Genomic DNA, 16,731 nt, shown 5'->3' on the forward strand with positions numbered 1-16,731 from the left:
CCAAAAGCATTCCAACAACTGTGAGGTTAGATGTACATGAACTTGTTTTAAATTTGTAAGTTTGTAAGTAGGGTGTGACATGCAAAAGTCACCGCCTCATGGGTCTTGCTTCCTAAGTTTGTAATGTTTAGTCTCTCTATATGTGTGTGTGTGTGTGTATGTGTGTGTATTTGCATATGTATTAAAATTAGCTTATAAATACACTTTTTACTACTTTAAACCAGCCTGAATTTTGAATTACTGTCTTTTTTTTACAAACAACAATAGGCAGCACCTATTAAATGTATTTGATGTTTTAAGCTTAAATTAGTCAAGTCCAACAATGCATCAAGTGAAGTGAAACAACTGCAAAATATACAGTAGAGGTAATTAAAATCACCTTTATTTAAATGTTGAAATATATTCAATTTGGATAGTAAAAAACTATTACATAAAAAATAAAATCAATGAGCTAAAATATTCTTTATACTGCAGCTGCCTACTTTGCACTACTACACTGTTATTTCATTCTAGCCATATGTCCTTCTATATTTTGGCTGGAGGTCAGCACATTTCGCAAGTTTTGTGCTTAGTCAGCAAAATTTTTCTTTTGACTTATTGAGTATTGAGTAGTTGTTTTAACAATTTTATTAATCTTGGTTGCTTTGTGAAATGCCTGGTGATGTTGAATGGTGTGAAACAGCGGTGCAAACTCAGATCTGGTAGGGCTGCAGTGGCTGCATTGGCTGCAGATTTTCATTCCATCCACTTAATTGATTCACATTTCCTAACAAAACTGGCTGGAATGAAAATGGTAGCCTTCCAGGAACAAAGTTTGAGACTCCTGTGTTTGCATTGTTGGCTGCTGCTCAATTACAAGTTGTTTCTTGTGGTCAATGAAGCACATTATTTAAGTCTATGATTTTATATTGGTGGTGCATTGGCAGCATTGCTGCCTCAAAACAAGGAGACTGGGGTTTGTATCCCAGGTGCTTATTGCATGGAGTTTTCATATTCTCCTTGTGTGTTTCCTCCAGGTGCTTTGGTTTCCTCCCACAGTAAAACAACAAATATGCCAGTTAGGTGAACTGCCATGGCTAAACTGGCCCATCTCAGGGAAGCTGTGTTTGGAAAATGAATGTATGATTTTATAGTACTAGTTTTGCCACACTAGACATTTCTAAATCTGTTGAATTTTCTTTTGCTTGAGATGACCATATACATGTTTTGTGGACCAGGCCAGATCAGTTCTTCTCAGATTTTCACTTCTTTCTTTTCAAATATTTTATTGAAACATATATTGTATGATAGGTACACATACAGTAGGTGCAAATGGGATAGCAGGTTACCTCTCTTTGAATCTTATTGTTATTTGATTGCTGGTTAAGGTAAAAAATAATTTTTTTTGACTGTTAAATGTCATATCAGATAAAATTAAGGCAAATAAAATATATGTTCCATAAGCAGGAGCAATTAGTCACTAATTAGTGCTTGTACTGAAAACCAGCAGACACTGTGGCCCTCTAGAAGCTGAGCTTGACATCCGTTGTATAAATGGTAAAGACTTAATAATTAACTGGTAACAGACATCTGAATGATGTATAATGACCAATTATGTTGTTTAATTGTACTTCATTTTTTACCAAGTTATTTTATTTTTATTTAAATTATTAATAAACATCAAAATAAAATGAAAATATGAAAAAAATTGTTAGTTTTCCAGTTGAATTTTACATTTTTTAAGATACTCAAGATACTTGGATTAACTGGGCTATTAGCAATGGAACTGTCCTTTTTTCTGTTTGCTTTGGTAATATCTTGAATGTTATACATCTTTGAGCGTTGGTTATGATGTGCAAAGTTCAAGTTCAAAGAGTGCACTGAAAAGTTTCAGTTCATAACATAACCTACACCAGGGTGATGTAATGCAATTTAGCTTGAGAAAAAAAGTCTACTGTAAAATATCAGAAAAATTGTTTTTATTAGCTATTAGGACAGTTCTTTGATACACATTGAAAAATTCAGAATTTATAACATCGGTCACAAAATTAAAAAGTAAAAATTGGAAGCCTTTGAATAACCAATATTTTCTGTGATATATTGTTCCATGTCCCCCTCCCAGCCACCATAATGGAGCAGTACATACCTCCACTTTTTCCACCACTTGTTTACCAAAGGAGCATACTTTAGTGGAGCAAGTGATGATCATATTTTCTTGGCTCTCGTATTGACTAGATACGCCATAAAAAGAAGTGCTGTCATCTTGAATGTTTGTGTTGAGATCTGCCTGTTCAGGAGAAAGATAAAAAATATCATTTAGTTATATTCAGTGTGACATCTGCATCCAGTGCATCCAACATAGACTTCAACTCAATTAAGTGAGTTCGGTGAATAAATCAATGAATTTATATATAAAGAATTCACAAGGTACACATTTACTCCAGGATATCCCTCTCCTGATCTCAAGCCGTTTTGAATTTCCTGATGGTTCACCTTAGGCCTGACTTGAGGTTTTCAGATGACTAACCTCTAAAGTGTCACCCAACAATAGCACATGAGAGGTTTAATAGTTTAACCGTGTGAACTGAAACATATCTGTGCTTTGGTTTAGAGGTAAGCGAACATATTTTTTGATTTACTTACAAGCCTGTATGGGCATATCCACTGTTAAATATTGTTTATATGTGGAATTAACATAAGCTTCTACTTTTGCACAGCAGCTTTTTATGGGAAGATGTCATGTCATTACTTTGAAGGAACCTTGAAACACTACTGACAACTGTGACGGCTGATCATTATGGATTTTTCTCATTAGTCTTGTTGATGTCAGGAAGTATACATGCTCTGGACACCAACCACAAACTCTTAACAGCTGTCTTTAAGCTTATTTTTGGAACTGGTGAGCAATTCAATTCATTGTTAATACAAAAGTCCCAGGCATCCTGAACATTTCTTCTCAATTTTGTTTTCCTTCCGTTACAGAAAACTTAACATTTAACAATTTTGGGCATGTTATAGTCGGGTTTGCTTAATGTTTTGGGTTTTCAATTTTGATAAGGCCCAGATTTATACAGTTATACACTTGCTGATTCTTATGTGGTAATGTGAGATGCTACAGTTTGTAGATAGATAGATAGATAGACACTTTACAATGTGTATATGCATTTATCTGTCTCATAAATGCATAAACGAATAAATATTTACATCTCACTTGAAGTCAAACAAATCACTGCAGTTTATATTTAGAGTTGAGAGAACAAAACTGTAAGCTAATCAAATGTGCATGTTTTTGGAATATTGAAAAATATTTCTGTTTCAGCCCAGCTCTTTTATTGGACTACAGTGAGCATAATATCGAGTATCGACAGTGTAAAGATGCCACTGTGCCACTGCTGGTAGTTATTATCTGCACTGCAATTAATCACATGCCTTTTACTTTTTCCTTCTTCCTTTGTATAATAATTCCATACACACCTTTTATTACAACCAGCTAATTTAGCCAGTATCTTTAAATATTTAGGTATGATATTATACTTTGGAAACATTTGGTCTTATTATATAAATAATTATCTATTGCATAAGTATTAAAAATCAAGAGGATTACAATTTTTTTTTCAATTAGGCTAGGGTTCGGTTTAGGGTTTTTGCATTCAAACATCTATCTATCTATCTATCTATCTACAGTTGTTTTGCTCGGTTAGTATTGATTTGAAAAAGTAAAATACTGTAGATTGGGAAATAAAAGCTGAGCCAGAATGCAATAGCGAACATACAAACATGTGTTTGCCTTTAAAAATCTGTTTGAAATATATTGGCAAAGACAAATTTTTGTCTGTGTAGTTATTTATCCAAAGATACAATAGGTGTGCACATTTGGTGTACCATATTGTACATTCTGTATTACACATTAGACCACACAATGACTGACAACATTGTACTCCTCCCTTGGGGAGCAGGTGCTAACTGAACCACTAGCACCATATCTTATGACCCATAGTGCTGTTAATTGCTTTATTTTCTTGTATTTAATCTTACATAATTTCCTCATTTATATAAATTTTCTAAAGCACTGACTTGTGATGCCTGCTTGTAATGGAACTGGTTAAGGGTCTTGTAAGAGAATTTATCCTATAAAAAAAAAACTCTATGATTCCTAATTAGATAAGTCGAACAATTTCATGTACAAAATGTGCAGTGCCTGGCTAAAACCTGATTCCTGAGACACTTTAGAGTGGCACGACAATCTGTTATGGACAAGCAAAGCCAGCATTGGAGATGAAAATCTAATCCAAAATAAAACTGCTTCCAAGGTAGGTAAAATTCCTGTCACTGTCACCACGACAACCAAACCCTCAGGTCCTCCCAAAGGCCCTCTTATGGCAGTCGAGGATTAAAGAGATGTAATAATTCTAGTGCAAGAAAAACATACAGTTAGGAGTGCTCAATTTGTATTTCCAGCAGACTCCTGCTTTGGAAGAATATGAGAAATCAAACAAAAATTGTGAAGAAAACAAAAAAAAAAAAAAACAAATTAAGCTTTCAACTTGGACCAACCTATCCCAAAAATAAAAAAAAAAAGGTTTTGTATTATAACTTGACTTTTTAAAAATCAGTTTGCAAAACAATTATTACTAGCAGTATATCCACTTAGTGCAGGGTTATTCTGTCAGTTTGTGATCTTTTGCAGTGAGCAACGTCTCAGTATAACTCAATCTTAAAACAGCATGGTTTATCAAATACATCTATTTTCCTTCATAATATGTTTTATAATAAAAAAAACTCCTTAAACACAGTAATTACAAAATAGCTCAACCCTGTGTTATTATTATTCTGTAGAATTTAGCGTTTATTATTCCTTTAGACATTAATTTGGGAAATGAGTGTTCAGTTTGTTTAGCATTAGTAGTATTGTCGCATGTACAGAGTACAGTGATATTCTTACTTGCATGTCTGAGCAACATCAACATTCTGACTCCATGATATGCAGTTAGTGGGGTTTCCTTAAGTTAAATGCACGCATCACTTAGCTTAAATATAATATGTGACCACTTTCAGTATCAAAAGAAATTAAATAACATAGCGGGGGCTGAAATTCATGCAGCAGATCCAAAAAAATCCAACTGCCTTTTACAGATTTTATTGCATCCATTTCCTGTTCCACAGCAGCCATGGTCCCATCTTTCAGATGATTTTATTACTGATTATCTACATTAACTGTTGAAGACTGATAAAGAATATATTTTAAAATATATAATATCTGATATCTCTTGATCTGCGTATACCTTCAGTGTCCCTCAAACACCTTTCCTCCGTATTCACGTTTCTGAACCTCTCTTGCCTGGCGCTCCCTCTCTTGTGCCCTGTAAAACCTGCATCTCAGATTCTGTCACTTTGAGGCATCTTGATCAGCTTCTGTCTGCTTCTTGACTACCACCAGTTTTAGACAGGTCTCACTACCTGTTGTTAAAACATCATTCATATTTTTGCGAATAATTTCTGTCTTTGAAGGTGACTCTTAGCATACCTCCTACTCCTTGACTCCCCATTATTTATCCTCAACCTGGCACTTCCTCTGCTGATCGCATTAAAGACCAAAGCCAAACTGACAACTCAGATTGCTTGGGGAGACCGGACACATGCATACAGACAGAATCATTTTATTATATAGTAGTCTAACCTCTTATTGGGCTTAAACAATGATATTGGCCTTTATTTCATGTCTAAAAGCCACATTTTGATTTTCTAAAGAAATTCCTTTTCACTAATGTAAAAATAAATTCAAACTTGTCTGCATAGCTTCCAAGCAGAAAATAGTCCCCAGTTCATTTATATATTTTTAAGTCAAACCACCACTGGCATTCAACATCAACTAGTCATGAAGATTTAGCTGGATAAACAGACCTCCTCCTTGGAGGCTAGAGATCCTAGTGGTGTTTTAAAAAGCAACTTAAAAATTGCAAGGTGAAATAAGGAATAAAAGTCATTGAGTCATGAGGTAAGAAATAGACTAGCAGACGTGGCAAGGATGCAATTAAGAACTCAGTTCATACAGCTTAAAACCTTCACATCCCAACCCACCGCTGTTACTTCTGGTGTGCCCCAAGGCTCTGTCCTGGGGCCTCTTCTTTTTATTATTTACCTTCATCCCCTTGGCAATATTTTTCGCAAATATAACATTAATTTTCACTGTTATGCTGGTAAACCCACCTCCTCTTTTCCACCACCTTCGCTTATTGACTGCATTTCTGAAATTAAATCCTGGTTCTCTTCAAATTTTCTTAAATTAAACAGTGACAAAACTGAGGTTCTCCTCATTGGTTCAAAATCATCATTATCCAAAACCAATAATCTTTCTTTTATTATTGATAACTCTGTTGTTTCCCCATCATCTCAGGTCATCCTCGACAGTACTCTATCTTTCCAATGTCACATTAATAACATCATCCTGTCTGCTTACTTCCACTTACGTAATATTAATCGCATTCGCCCCTCCCTCACTCCTCATACTACTGCCATTCTTGTTCATAGTCTTGTCACTTCTCGGCTGGACTACTGCAATTCACTCCTCTTTGGTCTCCCTAATAAATCTCTTCACAAGCTTCAGTTAGTCCAGAATTCTGCAGCACGTATCATCACTGGAATCCCACCTTTTCACCATATTACTCCGGTCTTGCAACAGCTTCATTGGCTCCCGATCAAGTTTCGTATTGATTTTAAGATTATGCTACTAACATTTAAGGCCATCCATAACCTCGCACCTCCATATCTGTCTGACCTTCTACATGTTGCCATTCCCTCCTGTAACCTTAGATCCTCTTCCTTCACCCATCTGACCGTTCCTCCCGCCCGTCTAACCACCATGGGGAGCAGAGATTTCAGCCGTTCGGCTCCCAAGCACTGGAACTCATTACCTGCGGATCTCCGAAATATCAAATCATATTCATCTTTCAAATGTAAACTTAAAACACATGTTCCTCCTGATTATAGTGGTTTTGTTTGGTTTTAATTTTTAGATTTTCTGATGTTTTAAGTTGTTTATAATTGTGTCTTTTATTTATTTATTGTTTGTTCGGTGTCCTTGAGTTCTCTGAAAGGCGCCTTGTATAAATAAAATGTATTATTATTATTATTAAGTAGCAGGCAAAGCAACAAACTTCTGTAAAAGAAACCAAGCAAAGAACAAGTGGAGACAACAAAACAAGAAGATATTAAACACAAGAATAAAATAATGCAGTGCTTAATTTGATGCAATTTTAGTAATGTTCTGATAGTTAAAGAAGACTTAATGTTTTGCTACTCATCATCTTACGGTATGGTAAAATATTCACAATGAACATATTGCTCTGCTGTTACCTGTTATACAGAGCAGAACAGTTCAAGTTCATTTTTCATTCTTAGCTTGTCATCCACCTGTCCTCATACTCACATTCTTCATTTTGCAGATATTGAACCTAAATGGGAGCCCACGGTTCCCTGTGTAACAGGAGCTCAACGATCTAAGAGGATGCTAGAACAGAATAAGTGTCCTTCCAAATTGATGAAATCACTTGAGGTGGTTTGGGGTAGCCATTGTATAAGCACTCTCAGAACACTGAACATTATGATCAGGCTAACAAAGATTTCCAATCGAATCCACCTAATTATCTTCAAAATGGCATCCTTTTGAGATTTGAAGATCCCTAATGTCCTCCTCTTTACCACACTACTTGTTAATTCATTCCATGTATCTATGGTCTTCCATGCAAAGAAAAACTTTCCTTACATTTCTTGACCATCTATAACTTCATGTTCTTGTTACACTCATTTTAAAGTAAGAGCCTGGGTCCACTGTACTAATTCCTATCATAATTTTAAAAACTTTAATCATGCCACCTCTTATTCTCTTGTTTGCTTAAAATGGGACTATCATCAGGCAAAATATCCCAAAAGTGGATAAAGAACAAACTGGAGGGGTTATTTGTCTCTACAGGCCTAGTTGCAATTTAAGATTAATCATAAGGCAGTCTAGCCTGCCACGGCAACCATCATCAGGACTGGCAAACCAAAAATGAGATGAGATTAATTTTGATTTTTCAGTTTTTCCATTCTCAAATCCACGGAATCTAATTAATTGTTTAATTTTTCTAGTTAGACTAGATACAGTACAATAGTTTAAACAAGCACACCATCCATTTTTAGAATACAGAATACAGCTAAATTCTTACTTGCACTTCTAACCAACATGCAGCACATGTCACCACTCTTTAGTGAATACAGTATCTAAAATATTTTAAACATATTACTGCTAAGACATTAATTAACATAACAGTCGTCAATCTGTTTTGCCTCTATGTCTTCGAAGTCACTCCTATTGTAGGCAAAAGGTAATGTTTTTAACACCAGCAAGACCAAGGAGCTGGTGGTGGATTTTAGGAGGCCTAGGCCCCTCATGGACCCTGTGATCATCAGAGGTGACTGTGTGTAGAGGGTGCAGACCTATAAATATCTGGGAGTGCAGCTGGATGACAAATTGGACTGGACTGCCAATACTGATGCTCTATGTAAGAAAGGTCAGAGCAGAATATACTTCCTGAGAAGGTTGGCATCCTTCAACATCTGCAGTAAGATGCTGCAGATGTTCTACCAGACTGTTGTGGCGAGTGCCCTCTTCTACACGGTGGTGTGCTGGGGTGGCAGCATAAATAAGAAAGACGCCTCACGCCCGGACAAACTTGTTAAGAAGGCAGGCTCTGTTGTAGGAGTAAAGTTGGACAGTTTAACATCTGTGGCAGAGCAACGGGCACTAAGCAAACTCCTGTCAATCATGAAGAATCCACTGCATCCACTGAACAGGGTCATCTCCAGACAGAGGAGTAGCTTCAGTGACAGACTTTTGTCACTGTCCTGCTCCACTGACAGACTGAGGAGATCGTTCCTCCCCCACACTATGCGACTCTTCAATTCCACCCGGGGGAGTAAATGCGAACATTAATTTTATTTGAATTCTTTTCATTTTTATTACTATTTAATTTAATATTGTTTCTTTGTATCAGTATACTGCTGCTGGATTATGTGAATTTCCCTTTGGGATTAATAAAGTATCTATCTATCTATCTATCTATCTATCTATCTATCTATCTATCTATCTATCTATCTATCTATCTATCTATCTATCTATCTATCTATCTATCTATCTGGTTTTTGGAATGTTAATACTCTCACTTGCCATATGTTTATTAACAAGACGATATGCAAACAAATGTCTTTGAAGAAAATTACTCACATCAGCCCTTCCCTTGTGCTTTATACATCATTCATTGGGTTAGTGGCCTGTGCTGGTTTTCTGTCTAACCTTTAGTGTGATGATACTATTACATTTTCAATTATAAAGCATCATAATGATAATGATTGGTTTCCCTAGCATTGTTATTATCATCACTAGTTTAATGGCCATTTTCTGTGTTTACTCATATTAGCTGGTTGTCTCCCAGATCTTTTTTCTTCATTCTCCATAATCCTACCCATCCCTTAGGATGAGACTAATTCTTTTCATATCATTCCAGTGTTTCCCCTGCCACAGCATAAACACATAGACGGAATCTTTAAAGTTGTACACAGGGCCATTAAGTTGTTAACTTCCATACAATGATCTGCTTGACATGTGACCAAGACTGCTATTACCACCTTTGTTATTAATTTGTACTTTGTACTAGGTCTTCAATTTTGCTTGTATTTTTATTTAATCTGTATGACACATTTTTGTCTGTATGTGATCCTTACTTACAGTACTACTTATAATTTTCATTGTTCTGTCTGACAATTTCTGTCTGGTATGTCACTGACTATGTGACACATGGTCTTTGCATGTTCTGGCAACGGTTATACTGTAACATATAAGGTTAATACACTGGTTGCCCCTAAATGTTTTTCCTCCATTCTCCACAGTCCTGGATATCCTTTGAGGTGAGACCCATTCTTTTTATATCATCTGTCACCACCTCTTCTTTGACCTTCCTCTGGGATTCCTACCTTCCACCATCATAGCAACCAGACACACAAATGACTGTATTCATAAAATCTAGAAACAGAAATTGGCAGGCCCATGTCCTACTTATATATGACAGTAGCAGATACCATCTAGCATCCAAGGCTTTGGATTTGAAAATAAAAGAAGCTAATGTGAAGACCTTTGTAATTTTATTTGGAATATGATTCTGATTTAGGGTTCCTGGCTTTAACAAGCAGGTCTATCTGTTTCTTTTAGTATTCTGGCCCCTGCCTACAGTATGACCATGTTTTCCTTGCTCTAATTTGTCTACATTCTTTATCTCCTGGTCATCATACTCCTCTGTCTAACCCTCTGAGCACATGGTAATACCTGTATCCATTGCAATAGCACCAAGGTTGCTGGTTTCATTGCACCATGTGGTGCTTTATTTTTCTGGCATTTACCTATTCTCTTCATGTTATAGTATTCCTTAAATGACCTCTTGTCTCCACTCCCACAATATAGAGATGTCTCCTCATACAGGAGTTCATTTGGGTTTTGCATATTTTCCATTCTGCAGACATGATCCTCCCTAACATCTTACTGCAAGTCTGAACAGCGTTGTACTCCTTCGAGTATGTGGATGTATACCATCCTTAAATGAGCTGAAGGCATGCAAAAGAGGAAGATGCCAAACTTTTGAAACAACTACACAACCCTGTTTTATACCACTTATGATCAGGAATAATTCAATGGCTGAGATTCTCTGTTGACAAAGTCTAAAGTTTTTAAAAGACCACAAATATACCATTTAATCTACTAATATGAATATGCTGTTTAATATACTTTAATATGTTTAATCTCATAACACTTCTTTTGAAGCAGTGCAAAGATCATGCCTATAGTTGATTTTTAGGCCCTGTAGTCACTCTATGATTCTGAGTGCATACAAGGGGTAAGTGGCAGCAAACTATTGCAGACATAATGTACCTTCCCAATGTTCAAGAAAGGAACTCCTCTATAGTTATTGCACTCACTGTAGGCCCTTGTGTTCTTACATGAGTGACGATCATGACCTAGTGCGCATCTCGTGGCATTGTTCCTTCTTCCTTGCAGTGACACAGGAGTGCATGGATGTGGTAAAGAAGTGAAGTATTCTTGCCAGTCTTGATGACTTCAGATGGAATGACACCATTTCCTGGAGCTTTGCCATTGGATAAGGAATTAATGCCCTTTATGAGCTGCTTCATAAAGAGTGGTAGGTTAAATCCTTCTTTGACAGAAATGCTCTTATTATCAGCAGTTATGGCATTTGTGACCATATGTCCCAGTGAGCAGGTTTCTTGATGCCATTCAGCCTATTATTTCATTTGTTCAAACCTGTTTTTGATAACATCACGTCGCACAGTGTTCATTCTGTTTGGTCCCAATGTCTTTCCAAATTTATCATAGATGCTATGGAAGTTACCTCATCCTGTGGACTGCTGAATGCTCTCAGGAACTCTCAGCCAGTAGTCACTAGCACAATACGTAACAGTGTGTTGAGCATCACATGGAGCTGCAAGAGTCTTCTCCAAGGGATACTTATTGTAGATTATAAAGATTTTGACCCCAATAACAGACTAACACAGCAATTCTTGTCACAAATAAGTCTGGATTCTTCAGTTATCTGTTGCCAAAATTATTCATGGGTGTTCAATGAATGATGCCCTTGTGATAATAAGTTGTACTTGGTGACCAAACATCTCTTGTGCAGCTTACCTGGACTTATCATTCTTAACTGCCATCTCACTCAGTGTGCCTGAGTGATATCTACAGGTACTCCCTGGTATGTATGAGAGTTCCTGGCTTCTCAAACATCAGGATTTCCTCTTGACTTCACCAGAATAATCCAAAGGAGTGCAAAGAAACACTTCTCAACAGCTGGATCCAGGAAATGCCAAGATGATGTTATGTCATGCAATCAATTCAACAACCTTAAGCAGCTCCAGTCTGGATTTCCCATTCGTATTTATTCTCCTAGTCTTTACCTACTGTATCCCAAGTTGCTTACAAAGAGGTGAGGGTATTTAACCTTATGTGGCACAGTGTGGTGGGAAGAGGTATCTAAACCCTAAGTAGTCCAATGGACTACTATTTATCAGGTCACCTTAAACCTCATCTTTGGGTCACACAATGTGCTACAAGGACCCCCAGATTAGAACTCCTTTTAATGGCGCCTAATGTATCTGCATCCATGATTCCCTCAGTAGCTCTTATATTTCTTCAGGACAGCTCCCTACCTGTTCATTTTCTTAAAGGAGTAACATAATCTTATAGTGTTATGCACAATCCTTCCTAATTGGCCTTTATCTTGGGTTTATATTGGGTCCTTATGATCACATATATAGATTACAGTGAAATTCTTACTTGCATGTGTTAATCAACATGCAACACGTTACCTCTCTCAGGTTTAATGAGTATAACAACCTTACGTCAAATCTTCTGTCTTACTTACCTGAAAAGCTCAGAATGTATTTGTCATTAACAGGCAAACAGAATGAGGTTATTTACTGTATATTATACATGTTAGTGTGGAATCATCTTGCATTATTGAAGTTGATTCTTGACTCATATTGTAAAGCTATTATTCTAAACTGTGGAGTTGTGTTTTAAAATGCTCCTACATAAACACAGGCAACCTGACTGCTTATTTTCTCAGGAAGGAGGCCTTTTCTGCCACTTTTTGGTCAGGAGGTGACTCCTTGGCTCCTGCTGGATTGCGTGCTCTTTACTGCTCTGTTTGAATTTCCACGGGCTCATCGCTGTTTGCCACTCTTTCTCTTTCCTCTTTGGACTCCACAAGTGTCATCTTCATGCCCCCATGCTGGCATGTAAAAGAGTGCCACTTTTGTCATAAGCATACAGTCTTGTTTAGCTGTTTCAGGTCTCCTTTCTTTTTAATATGGCTGTACAAGTTCATGCCAGATGACTGCACTTTCACATATGGTGTGAAGCGAGGTGATTCAGATGATAAAACACATGCTGTTGATAAACTGAAACGTTTCTGTAAAGATTGACAAAACCTATAAACCTTATATGAAGCTTCAACCCTTCAGACATTTACTGATGAAAGTAGTTCATGTAAAAAAGCAAGCAGATAAGTGTGTTGCACTTTACAAAGAATAAGCAAGAGTATTTTTTGTTTCTATTATTCTCCAAATCTATAATGTCATCTGTCAATCTGTACTGAAGTTCCCATGCTGTTTTTATTTCCTTGACATGGATCATCACTACAAAAAGCCACATCTACATAGCATTCTGTGTTCTGTAATTTATTTATTTGAAGCCTCGTTTGAGGTTTGCTGATCATCATGTAACCAAGGACTGTAATCAATGGCCTTTCAGACCCACACTCAGGGTAGACCCTTTAGCCCTAGGTCTGATCATTCATGCTATAAATAAGGGTTGCGTGCTGGCAGAGGTCAGGGTGAGAGAAGAGGGACAGGTGGCTGAGCTTAAATTACATTTGCAATGAACAGCTCATAATATATGAATCGCACCTCTGAGACTGAAGCCTTTACTGCTGAAAATACAGTGCTTACGTAGTGTAGGTCTGCCTGTATAATGCCTAGCGTGCAGGTATACAAGTAGAGCAAGGTCAATTGGAAAAAATCAAAAAAATACTTTTTTTAATAACAGAAGACATTATTTGCAGCCTGAGCATTATATTTTCAAAAATGGGAAGGCAAACAATATTTTTGTGTATGTGTGTTTCTGCATTTTTAATTTTGATCTTAACTGGGTAAAAACTATTGGAGAATCCAGCTCTCCAAGTTAACGTCTATTGGGCTTTTAAAAACTGTTACTCAAAAATCAGTTTATTAAAACTTGTTTCCTTCATACCACTACATGAACAAATTAACATTTTTATACTCTGACAAGATCAGCAAACATGTTAATATTGATACAAAGTAAATGACAATACCAGTCACATGGTCAAAACTCTAACACTTTTTGTTATTACAAGCAGCACAGCTCAACTACACATCCACAAAAAACAAAAGCAACTACAAGTTGAAAATGACCAATGTAGGATTATGTTAAAATAAAAATGGTAAAGATTTATCTAGAATAAATCTGTCCATCGATTTTCTGCTGTCACCTAATGTCAAACATGTATGAGACACAGTTTATCTTTGGCCATACATGCAGGGACAGTTCAGAGGCACCTATTAAAATGACAATCACTTCCATAGGCCCCCAAATGCAAATATGAGTGTGCAAAGAGAAGCCACACAGATACAGGAACAATGTGGAAACTCCACATAGGCTGCAACCATTAAGCTTAGGTCCCTGGAAATGTGAGTCATCAGCATTAAATTAAAATGAAAATATATCTGAAACATGTGCATTTGGTCAGCATGCTCACTGAGGTAGAAACAAGTATGACACAGCCCACATGAACTAATTCCACCATAACAAAAAGTGGGGCAGTAGCATGCTGGAAAAGTGCTATTATAGTAGCATAGCCAACCACACACAAGCAAAAACGAATGTAGACTGAAGCAAACATCAGATGAAACAGACAAGGGGAAGTAAAATGAAAACAATTTAATCAAGTGCAAAAACCCAAAATAAAATCCATAATTTAGGCAGATCATACAAGAAATAAAAGGACATACACAAATACTCCCAGAAGCATTTGACAAATGGGCACAAAGGTCAAAATAGGAATTCAAAACAGGAACCAAAGCAGTGAGCAAAATTAGAAAATTCAGATATATAAAGCTTTAGAAAAAAAAGTAAATCAATAAACCACAAATCACTAACAAGCTCTAGACGGGCTTTTGCAAAGGTATGAAACAAAATGCTTAAGAAAAATCACGAGCCAATCTCCGCCAATGTATGTCCCCATACCCTGCATGATGTGGCCAGTGCAACGTGATGCAGACATGGCATAGTAGCAGACCCCAGAAGGCAAGGCGGTGTTGTATAGTAATGAAGTTTTGAGAATATTTTTACTTTACTTTGGTATAATATTTTCTGTGTACTTTTACTTCACTACAATTTCAAACACAAATGGCTACTTTCACTTCAATTAATTTGCTAGACACATTCATTACATTGATATTAAATCAGAAAACAAATGGCCATGCAAATATGCACAATGTTTTACTTAGTCAATTATCTAAAGTACAGGCTACAACTACTTTAGGAAAATCTGTGTCTAAGAAAAATCAGGGATGATTTTCAAATGTGCATCATCTATTCAGTAATTCCAAGTAGGAAATCCATTCCTGGACGGGTTTATCCATTCCCGGGAATTCGGGAATCCCACAAGTCATTCCCGGGAATGACACAGTGCACGGGCATCTTACATGTGAATAGTTTTAGAATGACCAACACTTATTTTTAATAAAACTACTGCAATATGTTGACACCAATAAAAGACTAACCTTATCTACAAGCAGTTCATGCTGTCATATAAGTACATGTATGTAGTTCAGAGGTGCCCACACTTTTTCGGCTTGTGAGCTACTTTTAAAATGACCAGGTCAAAATGATCTACCTACATTAAAAATGCTATATATTTAAATATATATACTGTATATTGCATAGTTTTACTGTCAAATAATGCAAAGAGTACATAACGCGACACGTGTTTCATCCTTTACGTTGCGCCACGGCGTGTGGTTCGTTTATTTGACAGCATGCAGATCGGGGTAATTACATTCATGGCATTCGTAGTCTGAATCACAATCTGATTGTATGAGTGGTTACCTACCAGGTAACGCTTGTGTCGGCAAACTTCCGCCACGGTGCCCTTTCAGTTGTAAGAGGCAGACCATAGAATGTTGCAAAGTTTTACTGTCATATAATGCAAAGAGTACGCAACACGTGCTTCGACCTAATTCTGGACTCATCAGGCATACACATTCACTGCACCCCTCTCGGGAATCAAACCTCGGATGTCGGCGTCAGAGGCGAAGCCACGGCGTGTGGTTCGTTTATTTGACAGCATGTATATCGGAGCAATTACATTCATAGTCTGAATCTCACTCTGATTGTATGGGTGCATGTGGGATGACCAGTGTGTTAGAAGAAAAGTATGTCAATCTAGTGGCAAATGCCATAGGGAGGATATATGATAGACTAATGTTTAAAAAAACATTTTTTTGAATGCAACGCGATCTACCTGATCAGATACTGATACACTTGTTCTAAACAATGCCCGCGCTTGCCATTGCTCTGAAACACCGCCATTTCAGCTTTTACTGATGCATCCAGTTTCTTGTCATCATTCTGTGATGGCAAGTTTCTTGGCACAGATAATGCGGATGCAACAGTCTGACGCATTGCAATTTCAAGTTGCTGTTCAAAGCTGTTGTCTGACAGATATCAATGAAATCTGCCCTGTCCCGGCATTCGTGAGCTGCAGAGTGCAGACTCCTCCCAGTCCACTATACGTTGGAGCCGGGAGACTGACGACTGCTGCTGGTTGACTGAATTAATCTGCAACACACTACACCGTGGGCCAAAAAACTGTGCCACTTAATTATTTTCAACTATAACTCTGTTATTTCTTCATCGATTTTTACACACTATATATACAAGCTTGGCCATTCCTGGTTTCCTGGGAATTACAGCAGTTTCATTCCCGGGAATGCAGGAATGAAAAATATCCGGGAATCCGGATTCCCTAATTCCAAGTACACCTCACTGCAAACCACAGAATAAGGTGGAGCTGGATGTGTGGGGCTGAGCCAGGCGTTGCTGATGCACAATCCCAGTTATTTTCACAG

At 37.1% G+C, this 16,731-nt stretch overlaps 1 protein-coding gene across 1 annotated transcript in view; it reads right to left on the reverse strand.

The window, feature by feature from the left end:
• Window positions 1-16,731, reverse strand: part of LOC120538595 (transcriptional enhancer factor TEF-3-like) — a 158,075-nt gene that overhangs the window by 12,611 nt on the left and 128,733 nt on the right. Inside the window, exon 9 of the mRNA XM_039767984.1 lies at window positions 2,126-2,266. Coding sequence (XP_039623918.1) covers window positions 2,126-2,266 — 141 coding nt within the window. The remainder of the gene's footprint in view (window positions 1-2,125; window positions 2,267-16,731) is intronic.

The sequence above is a fragment of the Polypterus senegalus genome, chromosome 11, assembly GCF_016835505.1.
Source record: "Polypterus senegalus isolate Bchr_013 chromosome 11, ASM1683550v1, whole genome shotgun sequence".
In the NCBI taxonomy this organism is placed as follows: Eukaryota; Metazoa; Chordata; class Cladistia; order Polypteriformes; family Polypteridae; genus Polypterus; species Polypterus senegalus.